The following is a 13,607-nucleotide window of genomic DNA, read 5'->3' as shown; positions in this document are numbered from 1 at the left end:
ATCCGAAAGCAAAGTTCTATTTAAAAAAAAAAACATCATAGACGATGAATATCAAAAGTTAGTCAGGGTTTTAAATGAGGCCATCTAAACTTACTGTAAAAGTCTTCCCGTAAAACTTTTGAAAACCGCGATGACTATATATGGACAAGGCTGCAGTTCTAAATGCAGGAGCAATGGAGTATTCCTTGTCAACGAGCAAATAATATGCTCTTTAAAGTACGACCAATTAATATAAAACGATGCTGGTTAAACCATTGTATGCGTTATAATGTCCTTAATTTTTTTTTATTAACGACGGTTGCGTATTGTTCGAGGGCCACTGTGATTGTGTGACCATATTCGCCTTTTGAAAGGTTTGACCCTCCCGCGTCGCCGTACACAGCATCAATATTGTCACGCAGCTGTCGCTGTCGTTTTACGTTACTTGCAGATCTCACGTGTAAGCTCTTACTTCGAAAAATAACTTCCAGAAAATTATTATTTACATCGCATAACATCATGGAGCCCCTCGTGAAAATCAATCCAGGTAGGTTCAATGCGAAAATGAATCCGAGGCCGTCGCTGTCGCAACCTGTTAGCAAATACCGTCATGTAGCTCGCTACTTTCCTTTTCCCCACCTGCAGGAGTAACAAAATGGGACATTCGTCAAATGATTTGGGACTATATTGAGGACAAGAATCTGGCTAATTTCCCAAGGCCCGTCCACAACAGAATCCCAAATTTTAAGGCAAGTTTTTAAACTGCGACAGGTTTAAGAACCAACGTGTCTCCCGTGGAAACAAAAAAAAAAACGTTGTCACATGCTGCTAATCTGACTGCTAATGTTTGTTAATCTTCTTATTGTGAAATGTATCTGCTTGAATCTTCAGACTCAAGCAACCTGAAGTCAATATCTCCGCAAGTGTAGACTTGAATTATTTGAGACGCTACATTCCTGTGTGCTCCGCTCTCTGCTGAAGTAATGACACCAGTGGATCAGATCAACTCGGCAGTGTTTGCTACAGTATTTGTCCTGTCCTTGTATTTTCCTGGCCAGAGTGCAGTCGAAGCGTGCAACAGGCTCACGGTCCTGCAGGAGTTCAATTGCAGCCAGACAATCAAAATAAACCCAGACAGACCTCAGCAGCATGCTCGCTTTATCACACTGGAAGTAAGTTGACGAGTTCCGTAATCCGACGGTACACTTTGTTGTTTTCCAACCAGGGGGCTTTCACCGCCTGCCCCAAGGTGTCTGAGCTGGAAGTGTTTACCCAGACAACTGAGGTCAAGGTGGATCCCGATAAACCTCTCGAGGGGGCTCGACTAGCAGTGCTGCAGGTGGACACGCGCACACCAATGCACAGAAATCACCACCGCAGGCTGTTACAGACATCAATTATGCCTGACATTCTGTTGTGTTGGCCTCAGATCTGTTCACATTAAGAATGAAATGATTGAAAAGAGAAACATTTAGTTTTTACTTTTGAGTTCACAGCTGTTATTAGTACATTTCAACAATCAAACACTGAATCCAAATTGAATGATGAATGTCAAATGTGAAAACTAATGCGATTTGTGTCACCGATATGCCTCACACCTTTCACCTTTTCACAAAAAAAAAAAAAAAAAAAAAAAAAAGCAACGTGTCCTAAATTGATTCATTGATGCTCGCTAGCGTGTTGTATTTTTTTTGCCAAAATGTTTGGTGGAATTCTTAGGCAATAACAGGCACATTTGATTTTAGAGCTTCTGTATATTGGCTGAATTATTTTTTTAATATATTTACCAGCAAAGTAGAAGTGCAATGAAAATCCCTAGGTGGCACGGTGTACAAATGTTTTGCACAGCCGCCTCACAGTTCCGAGGTCGGGGGTTTGAATCCGGGGTTCAGCCTTTGCATCTTCTCCCCGTACTTGTGTGAGCTCTCTCCGGGTACTCTGGCTTCCTCCCGCATCCCAAAAATATGTATGTTAGGCTGATTGAAGACTAAATTGTTCTTAGGTGTGATTGCTTGTTTGTCTCTGTGGACTGTGATTGGATGGTGCAACCTTAGTGAGTACGAGCAGTATAATAAATAGATCAATGGATTAATACCCTAATTGGTATAATTCAATATTGCTGTACTGCATTGTAACATTCTTCATTCCGTTCAATGCGAGTGGCAGATAATGTTTCATTCTGTTTATTTCTTTTAACAGGCACACAAAACTTTATTGGTCCCAACTCCTCGTCTTCGTTCTGGCCTTTTTAACAAGATAGTCCCCCCACAGGGAGCCAACAAAGAACAGCTGCGTGCATGCGCTTCCTCTCAGGTTTGCGCCTCATATGTTACATTTTCACCCAGTTACCTCATAATCACCCCGTTAAGCCAAAATCAAAGTGTTTCCCACCTGCAGGGCGTGAAAGAGTTCAGCGTGCCAATCGGCCTGGATGCCAAAGTCAAGGTCGACCTTGTGGTTGTTGGCTCTGTGGCTGTGTCAGAGAAAGGTGAGGAAGTACATGTTTATTATGGTGTTTTAGAATCACAGTGTGAAGGGAGTAGGGATAATTCTCAGGAGGTATTAAGTTTTTAATAAGTGTGCACTAAACAGGTAATTGAGAGCTTGACTCACAACTGAAATGTTTGGCATCCCTGCGCATTGCACTCTAGTATTCAATGTTGATGTAATTCGCATTGAGTCTATATCTATTGCAATTGGTGAATCGTCAAGGAAATATTTTCACAGAAATTGGGAGCACTATTGGAGATTTCATTTTAGGGCTATCGTGTTGTGATCACGACATACTGTGTACATTGTAGCTCCACCTAAAGACAAAGAAATTTGAGTCGGAACAGACATGAGAATTTTTGCAGATTTGTTTAATCAGATCAATTCAAAGCGGACAAAGCCACATGGTTTTCATTGAAGCAGTACTTGCACTGGGTTTAGCTGTTGTTTGTTACCAGATATTTTTATTATTCTAAAACTGTGTTGCAACCTCACCATCAAAATCATTGTGATAAGATTATCTGCTTTTGTTTCCCGCTTCAAAACCCCATGAAAAAAAAATAAATGGCGGGTTTGCATACATATAACATATTTTAGTTATGTTCATGTTGAGTGTGTATTGTTACCTTAGCATAACAGTGCCCTTGTAATTATGCAGTGGTGCCTTGCGATACGAGTGACCCACCTAAGTCTTTCAAGATGGCATCCATCATTCAGCTGCTTTTTTTACATGTGATCAGAAATGAGAGAGAACGAGTGTTGTCAACTCAACTGACTTCACAATATGCAGCAGTTTAGCAGATAGTAAACAATTCTTCCCCCCCAAAAAATTCTTCAAGCTGTTTAATGCCACTCCCAGTTGAAGTTTAGTCTAAACTAAACATAAAACAAAGAGGATTACATATTGTATATTTAAAACAATGACATAGCTTTGCATCCGCTTCGCTTAATGCTAACAAACAATAAAAAACGGGATAACGGATAGCATCTATGTGGTGGTGTTAGAATCAGTGTTGTACCTGAACGAGTTCAATGAACAAAAGTTCATGAACTAGTTCATATTTTGGGTGACCATGAACTGAATTGATCTCATTTCTGGCTGAAGAACGTTATTGTGATTAATTCTGGCTCCTGTGAATGGTTTTTGAACTACAGTTCATTTTCATTTAAGAGTGCCAGGTTTTGTTAGGGACTTAAGGACAAAACCCGTCTGAACACACCACATACGAGCCTTCATACGTCGGTAGATAAACACTATATTTAGCAACCGATTTCAGTGTGGCAGCCATTCATGTTTCCATGCGCGAGGTGCATTCAGGGACAGGCTGTAAATGGGAGTTAATGTGTTCTTTGGTTCTTTTGTAATACGGTACATAATTGTGAAAATTATTATTTGTATCAGAATGCTTCAGTCAAAACACTGTACAATCACACTCTCATAATCTGGAATTTGTTTTGTAATATAAGAATAGATGAGATTAAATATTTAGTTAATGTAACCAGCCAGAGCTGCTTGGAATGCAAAGTTATTGATGTGCTTTCACCATCGTCCCTATCATACTGTGTTGCATGTTTTTGTTTGAAGATTAAGGACAAAAGTCCTATTTTTGTTTTAATTCCTCGTTCAAAAAAGACAATTGAAGGTGTTATTCTTTTCCTCATGAGATTTAGGGTGAAAGCTACACCTGGCTTCTAGTGTGGACTGAATGGGTGGTGGAAATGAAATGTCATGTTTTGAGGGTAATAGCCCGTCAACAACATTTTAGCAACAAGCTGTTCTAGACAGTGATACAACACCTCAATTGAACTGAAGTCATCTGGAGACACTGCTAGATATAAATGTGTGTCATCTGCAAAGCTATGATAGTCCAAATTAAAGTTCTGAAGAATTTGACCCAAGGATAGCATATACAGGCTGAACAGGAGGTATCCAAGAACTGACCCTTGATGGACCCCATAGGTCATTGCCATTTGATGAGATTGGACACTTCCAGTGGTTACAAAATAACAAATTTTCCTCCAGGTAGGACCTGAACCATTTAGTCTTACCAACGTTTCCAACCTGTTCAGCAGTATATTAGGATCACCATATCAAAAGCCGCACTGGGATCCAACAAGACCAGAATTGACACCTTTCCGGAGTCAGTATTCAACCTTATATCTTTTAGCACTTTGATAAAAGCAGATTCCACCGTACATTTTTTTAGAAGAGGCTTAATGGTAGCTAGTTTAAGAGCTTTAGGAAACTCGCCTGACTGAAGTGAGCAATTGATTATTTGCTGCAAATCAGCTAGCACAGACTTCGGAAAAGCTTTGAAAAAGTCAGATGGTATTGAGTCAAGACAGCTCGTTGATGGTTTCAGCTGCTGAACCGTTTTTGCTACAGTTTTTTGGTCACCTGTATCAATTTCTGACATGGTAATAAAGTTTTTCCTGGGTGGCTTCAGATGTAGTATAATTTTATCATTTTGCTGATATTTAACCTGATGGATTGTATTTTTTCACAAAAATAAGTAAATTCATTGCGTTTATCTGTTGTTAGGAGTTCTGGATCTATCTGATTCAGGGGGTGGGGGGGTTGTGAGCTTGTCAACCACAGCAAACAGAGTGCGAGTATTGTTGAAATTGTTGAATTAATCATAACTCTTTTGCTGTACCTTGAACTTACGTATTATTTTCCAGAGCCTCCACTTATGAGTTTGCTTTTATTTCTTCCCTAAATCTCCTCTCAAATAAAATACATCTCTTCATAATTTTGCCATTTTCTTAGGCATGAATACCTATTCTTGCTGTTCTTAGCAGAAAACTGAACAGGTCTACCTGATGCTCGGAAAACATCCTAGTACCTCTAAGTTCCTTTTTGGAGTGATACCAGCTTTACTACTCCAGCATTGGGGCTGACTCAAAACATAAACCGTTGGAGTAATTTGTCTGTGAATCCCATCATGCAAAACAGCTTTTAAAATGTTCATCTGCCTTTTCCAGGTTTCCGCATTGGAAAAGGAGAGGGCTTTGCTGACCTGGAGTACGCAATGATGGCCTCAATGGGAGCTGTGGACGAGTCCACTGTTGTGGTCACTGTTGTCCATGACTGTCAGGTTTGTTTCTTTGACATTTGGAAAGAAAAAAAAAAAAACTCCTAAAGGTGTCATTTTCACCAACACAAATTAGAAACTGCAGGTGTACCTAATGTTGTGGCTCAATTTTTCGCAAGTACCATAAATAAATGCTTGTACTTCCACTTGTTTAAATACATCCAAATGTGTTACCATATTCTTTCCCACCTTTTTAATATGATTTGATGAATGAATTCGTAAACTTTCAAAATAGCATCAACCATGAATTTATTCTTAACTTAGTGTATTTGTAGGGTTGGCACTTTAGCCATACTTAGCCAGAAAGAATAGAGTCACAGGGAAGCCGATAAGCTTTAACAATGTGGGCCCAATTAAAACTACCTAGTCATCAATCAGGAGTAGGGCTGAACGATATGGAAGAATATTTTGAATTTTTGTTTGTTTTAAAAAAAAATATTTCCATTGCGATTAAGCATGTGATTTTTGGGGAGGAAGTTTATCTTCAGCATTATTCCCTTAACACAAGAAATAAAAAATAAAAAAAAATAAAAATAAATGAAAAAAAAAAAACTATACTATTCTATAGTTGACCAACACAACATTTGATATAGCCAACAAATAAACAACTCTTTCTTGTAGGCCAGGCCTAAATATTGTGATGAATTGATATGAACAAATCTGCATTTTACCAGTGAATTGGAAAAAGAAAAAGCTTCAATGACAGTAGAATATTGGCTTATTGATTTAACTTTATGCCTGATAAAAATGTAACACTGTATAATGATGCTCTTGCCAGTAGCAGTAGCACTGCTGTCAGTGTCAGCCAAGTATAGCGATAAAGTGACACTTTTCATCACCAAGATGTGAGTATAAAAGCGGTTCAAATTGTAAACTATATTAAATGTTGATTAATTTTCTTATCAATTACAGTAAAAATGTTTAATTGATTCATTTATTTGATAATTCTCAAGAAGGATCTTAAGGACTTAATATAGAATTTTCTCAAATTCAAACTTTTTAGTTGAAGATGAACATTAATATTCCCAAGTCCTTGGTGGGAAATATTAGTAGGCTAATTTGTAATAGAGTTCAAAAGCAGGACAAAGTGGTCTTAATTATATAAGGCAGGCGGGGGGGAGGTCCTGACTATGTTTGCCGTCAGTCCCCAAATGACTAGCTAGCTACATACGGGCCTGCTTCGAGAAGGACACATTGACCGCCAACACTTCAGACGTACATCGTGGTAATAAATATGCATGCTTCAATTCGGCGCCAAGTGGCATCGGGTTTTGTCTTTGCCGATGTGGCGCTCCCCGCAGCTGGGAAAGCCCGTGAGCCCGACTGCTTAGCCAGCAGCGGCTGAACGGTGGATTAAAGTAGTTTACGAAGCAGAGGAAAAAGTCAACCACCAACACAGTTCGCACACGGCAGAATGAGCGCTCTCACTTTAACTTTTATCAGGAAGGGCTTTTGAGTTTTGACACAGGCAATTTTGATTCGCCTGCGTGGCGAATGTGGGCAATATTCGCTTCGCCACATCCTGTTTCAATTAGCCAGTGGCGAATGGGTAGCGCAAACCCTGATTTCGATGTAACAATAGCTGTACCTCACGGCTCGGTTTTATCATGGTATTAATCTCTAATCTAAGACTAAAGGAATTGCGGCAAGCGTCATTTTACAGATGGGGCAAAGAGAGTGTTCCTTTTGTCAGATTTTGTTTCTTTCTTTGTTTTTGTTGACAAAAATCCTTAGCTCAAAGCTGAAAATACCATTGATGAGTTCACGAAAATTAGCATTGAACTCACACAACTTATCTGTCTAAAAATAATGAATAATGGTACATAAACGCTGTATAACCACATACAAACAGGCTATATAACAATACTCTCTTGCATATATTATTTTAACTCTGTGAAAAACGAGGTATAATAAAAATTTTCGACCGGAACTACTTTTATTCATTTATTTATATAAGTGTGTATCTCTTTGCGTGTCACACCGCCCCTTAGAGGCCAAGATGTGCACAGCAGGGGTAACGATTGTCAATAAAATTAAACCGGTTGTATCAAGAAGTTCAAGTGTGTTGCCCCACATGCGGAGAAAGCAAAAAATGCATACGTTAAGCAGTTGTTATTTTGCCATTTAAATAAATATTTTTATTATTGGTTTTATTGAAGTTATTTTTCATGATTTCAAAATATATATATATATATATTTTGGATTCAATTGTAATACATTCTTCATTTTAAAGTTACTTTATTTAACTCATTGGTTAATAATAAATCGGTCAGTTTTTCCTCATTCTTGCTGTTGCTGATTATTGTTCTCTGTTTGAGTAATATCACGTCATCAAGCCTTTTCTAACATTCCATACTACAAAATAAGTAAAGTATTTATGATTATTCAAAATTCAAGGCTGCAATATCGGTATGCGATCGGAAGTGAAAATGTTGGCTCGGGGCATCCCTATTTAATACCACAATCTCGTGAATATTGTGGCATATTTCGTCTTCAGGTGGTGGACATTCCCGAAGAGCTCATGGAAAAACATGACCTGACAGTGGACTACATACTCACACCAAGCAGAGTCATTAAGACAAACTGCCCGTCTCCCAAGCCACAAGGAATCATCTGGACCAAGGTAAAGGATTCAGTGGCAATTTATACAAGTTATACAGACTTTTGTAATATTGACGTTAAACAGCAAAACCAATTTATACAAGTTACAGTATTTGGTAATAATGACATTAAGCCGGAAAAAAAATGGAAACAGCTCCATTACAGGTTAAAATGGATATTTATTGAATTAAATCCATCAGAGATTAAGCATTTCCATTTCAAAACTTTTATTATTCAATATTATGTTCTCGATATAGTTCAGGGGGAAGGAAATTTCTCCTCAGAATCTTTTGCTCACTTTTCAGAGCAACACTGCCCTCCACAGGCTTGTTGTTTCCACACCTTGTTCAAAAACTGAAACAAAAACAAAAAAAAAAAGAACCAAAATAGCAGGATTAAAAAAAATAATAATAAAAAAAACGCCATCGGAAACATTTGTAATCTGCAGGTATAACAGTTTATAATTTAACTGGGAAGACTTTGGACAAGGTGTTGGAGTTTGTGGGAATTTGTCTATTTATCTAGAACATCTGTGAGTTAAGAGGTGTCTGACGGTGGACCTGAGAGAGGGTCTCAGTCACAATAGCTGTTCTGAAAATGTTTCACGTAGTTGAGGACCAAACTCATTTGAGCATGCATTTCATGATTCTGGAGGGGTGTCTTAATACTTTTGACATGTATATTGTCTGTATTTTAAATTTCAGAGAGACGGCACATTTTTTTTTTTCGCCCTGTGATAATTTATCTCGCATTAGACACGATCACGGCGTTTGTCTTAAACAGTTTGTGTGCAAACCTCTGGGCTACTCAAGACACTTGTACGTAAACAGGACCCGCTGACCTCACTGGCAGGAAGGCCATGTGTGATCATCAAAGCGTCGTCTGCGCGGGCTCCACAGAGGCAGGGGTTGTGGGGGGCGAGGGTGTTGTCAGGTCAAACAGGCCACTGTAAAAACAATAGCCTTGTATATTCTCGTCTGGACCGGTCAGCATCAAAGGCTGCCAAACACACTCCAAGATGTAACAAATCAAGACTTCGGTCTTATTTTTAACTGCTTGGGAAGTGAACTGTCCTGCTGCTACAAAGGGACGTAATTGTTATTATGACACGGGTTTTAGTCATATGATATGGGGCACATAATTTGTTGGTTTTCTTTCATTTTTTTAACTTGCTGACGTGATGTTTTGGCTCAAACTATTCGATTCGCAAACTAGTGGTATACGGGCTCCCTATAGCTGTAAATGAAAGGATCACCGCCTAAGTACAGTTTAGTTGTATTTAACTTTAAAGTTGATTCCGTTTGGAATTAATATTTTCAAACTGTTCTTTATTAATTATTTATAAAATAAAAAATATTAATATTGAATCATCAAGTATTTTTTCTTTGTCTCTTCCCATATATATTTAAGTGCAGTGTTAATGTTTAAACTATTCCTAATATTACAGTGGCTCACAATAATAGTACGTATACGTTTTAGGACTAAAACGTATTTCTTGTTTTTTATGATCACTTAGACCAGGGGTCACAAACATGGTGTCCGTGGGCACCAGGTAGTCCCCAAGAACCACATGAGTAGCCCGCAGACCTGGTGTAGCTATTTTTAATTAGCAAACTATCTTTTGCTGTTTTGTTTTGGGTTTTTTGAAAGTCATACTTGCATTGGCGAAAATGTCGAAATGACAACATTCACAAAAAATAAAAGCTCTAGTTCAAAGTTCAGTATTTTATCACATGTACAAACCAAAGCGTTCGTGGAGTTAATCGAGTAGGTGCAATGACGATGAGATGCTTTTCCCCCCCAAATAATTTCTCTCAAACTGGCAACCCTTTGCGTTAATCAGTACCCAAGAAGTAGCTCTCAGTTTCAAAAAAGGTTGGTGACTCCTTACCTAGGCCTACTCTGCTACTGTATTTTAATATTGGTCATGATATTGGTACTTGGAGACGAGATGTACTTTGTCTAATAAGTTTGAGAAGCCTTGCATGTGTACCATAACATCACCGCACCCTCTTTCCATACGACTGAGATTGCCGAGTTTTGTGTCCTCAGCTGGACACAGAAAAGCTGGAGAAGATCCCCATCCTGAAGAAGCTCCTGGCTCAGGAGGAGCTGGCAGGGAAGGACGTCACGTTGGGGGCGGGGCCTCCCTCAGCTGAGCCTCTTTCGCAAACCGGTGCCCCTAAAAAGCAAAGCAGACGCAAGCCGAGACAAAAAGCGGCCCGTCAGGATGCCCAGGAAGAGTCCAAGGAGGAGAAAAGCGGGGAGCCACAACCGAACGCCAGACAGCGTCCGGCTCGAGTGAGGAAAGAAAGTAGAGGAAGTGAGGGAGAGGCCACCGAGAGCAGGAGAAGGAAGGGCCAAAGTGGAAGGAATATAAAGGAGAAGAGTCCAGAAGAGATTGGTGGTGAAGTTGTGACCCAGAGTAAGATCCCTCCCAGTGTGACCACAGTATATCTGGGTGGGATCCCCACAGGGCTGCGTGTCAGCGAGCTGAAGACATCCCTCCGAGAGAGGGAGGTGGCCCCGCTGCGGCTCACCTGGCAGGGAGCGCAGCACCGCGCCTTCTTGGACTACAGCAACCCGGAGGCTGCCGAGAAGGCCCTGGAGGCTCTGCAGGGGCTGAGCCTGAATGGCCACAGTGTGCAGGCCGAGCTGGCCAAGAGCCAACGCCGCAGCAAGAGGCCCGGCCCGTCCAATAAGAAACCCAGACCGGCACCGACATCTGACGCGGAAGCGGTGGATTCGAAGAGTGAAGTTCACGAGCAGACTGAGTAGTAAAAGCAGAATAACTGCACTAACCTTGAAATGCCTTATAACACTTGAATTTGGTTATATATATATATATATATATATATATATCCAGATTGATTATAGTAGGGCCACAATTTTATATAATGTAACATCTAAATAAAATATGCAACAATAGCACATCTAAATGTGAAAATAATCTCCCTTTGTTTTGGTCGTTTTAGTAAAATAACTAAAATGCACAAGCAGCATGGTAGACTAGTATTGAGCACATCTGCCTCCCATTTGAGAGGTTCTCTGTTTGAATCTCAGCCAACGTGGCGTTGACATGTTCTCTCTACGCTTTTGTTAGGTTTTCTCCGGGTGTTTTGGCTTCCGCTCACGTTCCAAAAACATGTTAGGTGAATTAGGCTTTCCTTAACCGGTACCAAAAGCCCTGCTGGTGGTCTCCACATGGCTACGGGCCAAGCATGTGCAAAACACCACCCTCATGTGGCCAGATTTTGCGTGAACGCCTTCCACGCGTTTCTTCGCCCACTTTTCCAGCTCTCCTGTTTGGCCATCCTATGCAAGAGCTGTATCAGAAAATATGCCTTTACAAAGACACAAAAGCTCAGTTTGGATTGATAATTTTATATTCGTAATCTTTGTTGTAGTTTACATTCAAATATTAGAAACCACTCTGTATACTGTCATGTAGTTTTACACCACTGCAAAATAGAGCCTCTAATTATTGATTTAACAATGTTTATCCATTGTTAAATCATTGACTTTGGCAGGACATTAGTTTTATGTGAACATGATAGCGCTTTTTATTTCTTGATTTGGTCTCAGATTCATGCCTTAATGTGGCCATTGTGTGTCATTATTAACCTTGTTTCTCACAAAAATACAATGTTGTATATCTGCAATGTAATTAAGAGAAGTAACAATAGAGTGACCACAGCTCATCTGCCTGAAGTGATTCAGTTAAACATAAATGACTATTGTATCCCCAGTTCATAAGATACAATAAAATTTCTTGTATTGTTGGTTGAAATTGACTTTTTTTTTTTTTTTTTTTTTTTCCCCCAGCCAAGATGTCTATCTGATGAGTGTTAGTGTTCACCAAATTGATAACATTTTCGCAATGGAATGTAATTTTGCTATACCAAAGATTTTAAGTAATCTGCATAAAGTTGAATTGCATGGAAAACCGAAACTTGCCGGGTTCTTTTCACGCTGCATCCATCACGTTGCAATGAGCGAAACGTTATAGATCTTCAGCAACACTATTAGTTTTGAAAATGTTCTGTTTCCCCAACTCGTGAATTAGTATGAATATTTATTTAAATTTTCTATTTATTTTACTGCTGCCTCGAATGCAACCGACGTAGAGGTCAGTCATCCAACAACACGCCTGCCACATCTGCCCTTGATCACAGCATCACGTCACTTTCTTGTTCTGTATAGACTGTGTACCTGCTTGTGTCTCGTACTCCACACGCACACATCCAGCAAGTCATGTCAGTCTGCACCCAGCAGCCTTCTTCGGGGCTTTTTATGGAGCTGGCACGCAGGCCTGCATGCAGGTCAGGGGAGCAGCTGTGGTTAGTCATCTCTCTCTCCCGTTTGCCGTGCCACACCTCGGCCAATGTCATCAGTTTGAAGTGAATTGAGATTCCGCTGCTGCTCAGCCATATGTGCATATTCTCCACGGTGTAGCCAGCGTTGAGGTGCTGCTGTTAAATGCACTGCATTTTACAGCCCGAGGTGCAATGTGCATGTATGCTGACCCGCCTTGATTGCCTGGATGCACATACAAGTGAGCATGAACATCCTCCATGTAAATTCCTCTGACTGTGTTCCCCCCCCCCCCCCCCCTTTTTTTGTTATTGTTTTTTAAAAATAATTTATTTATTTAATTTTTGACGTTTTCCTCAAAATATGTTGCCTTAACTTGGAAGAAATGCACTTTTAAACTGTGTCCTTATTCCCTTTAATTGCAAATAGTCAGGTGTTGCTTTTCAGGTCAACTTGCTGGTTAATTTCCGCTCTTCCGCGCCACATTATTAGTTAACACCAAATGAAATGAAATCCATAAAGTCACGCAAGGTCAAAGACAAACAAGTGAGTTAATCCATTTTCCGTTTTGATTTGACACGATCAAAGATGTATTCGTTGTTTACAGCACAGGGTGGAACCGCACTACATCATGTTTGAATATTTTCGTTTCTTTTATTTTGCTATTTAATCGGGACAAAAATATTAGGAACAGCTCTGCAGATGCAGTACAAATATACACTTTGAAACAATATCACAATAAAGGTTTTGTTTTTAAATGAAAAACCTCCGAGATTGTCAGTCCAAAAAAAAAAAAGATTTCTTATAAAGCATAGTTTTTGATGCAGCATTTGTATTTGATTATATGTGTGTAACGCTTTCATACGTGTTTAGATATGAATTTAGTAAAAAAAAAAGTACATTTTATTTTATAATCCTTATCAAATACGGCAGTTGTGTTATATTTCATTTTAAAAGACATTTTAATTTAGAGAAGGATTTAGGTTCTTAACAAAATGTCTCTCAGTAATTATAGTTCGTTGTGACACATTTTAAAGCTACATTTTTATTATTTATTTATTGCATTTGAAGGGTTTAGACAAAAATGTTTTGACACGTGTTCCTGACCTGTTCAAGAAATCCGACTGA

General features: G+C 39.4%; 1 protein-coding gene across 2 annotated transcripts; it reads left to right on the top strand.

The window, feature by feature from the left end:
- The first annotated feature begins 358 nt into the window (after positions 1 to 358).
- On the top strand, positions 359 to 11,955 carry mthfsd (methenyltetrahydrofolate synthetase domain containing). 2 transcript variants are annotated; one of them, XM_061766091.1, is made up of 8 exons: positions 359 to 526; positions 625 to 728; positions 1,038 to 1,151; positions 2,179 to 2,292; positions 2,377 to 2,467; positions 5,455 to 5,567; positions 8,062 to 8,187; positions 10,218 to 11,955. In XM_061766091.1, exons 1-8 carry the CDS (start codon positions 499 to 501, stop codon positions 10,941 to 10,943), a joined length of 1,416 nt encoding a protein of 471 aa, XP_061622075.1. In that variant the 5' UTR covers positions 359 to 498; the 3' UTR covers positions 10,944 to 11,955. The 2 variants fall into 2 exon arrangements, with proteins under 2 accessions (XP_061622075.1, XP_061622073.1); XM_061766089.1 differs by lacking the exon at positions 1,038 to 1,151 and adding an exon at positions 1,205 to 1,318 and having other exon boundaries at positions 360 to 526.
- The last annotated feature ends 1,652 nt before the right edge of the window (positions 11,956 to 13,607 follow it).

Source organism: Phyllopteryx taeniolatus, chromosome 2, assembly GCF_024500385.1.
Source record: "Phyllopteryx taeniolatus isolate TA_2022b chromosome 2, UOR_Ptae_1.2, whole genome shotgun sequence".
Classification (NCBI taxonomy): domain Eukaryota; kingdom Metazoa; phylum Chordata; class Actinopteri; order Syngnathiformes; family Syngnathidae; genus Phyllopteryx; species Phyllopteryx taeniolatus.
This window is presented reverse-complemented; position numbering and strand designations above follow the sequence as displayed.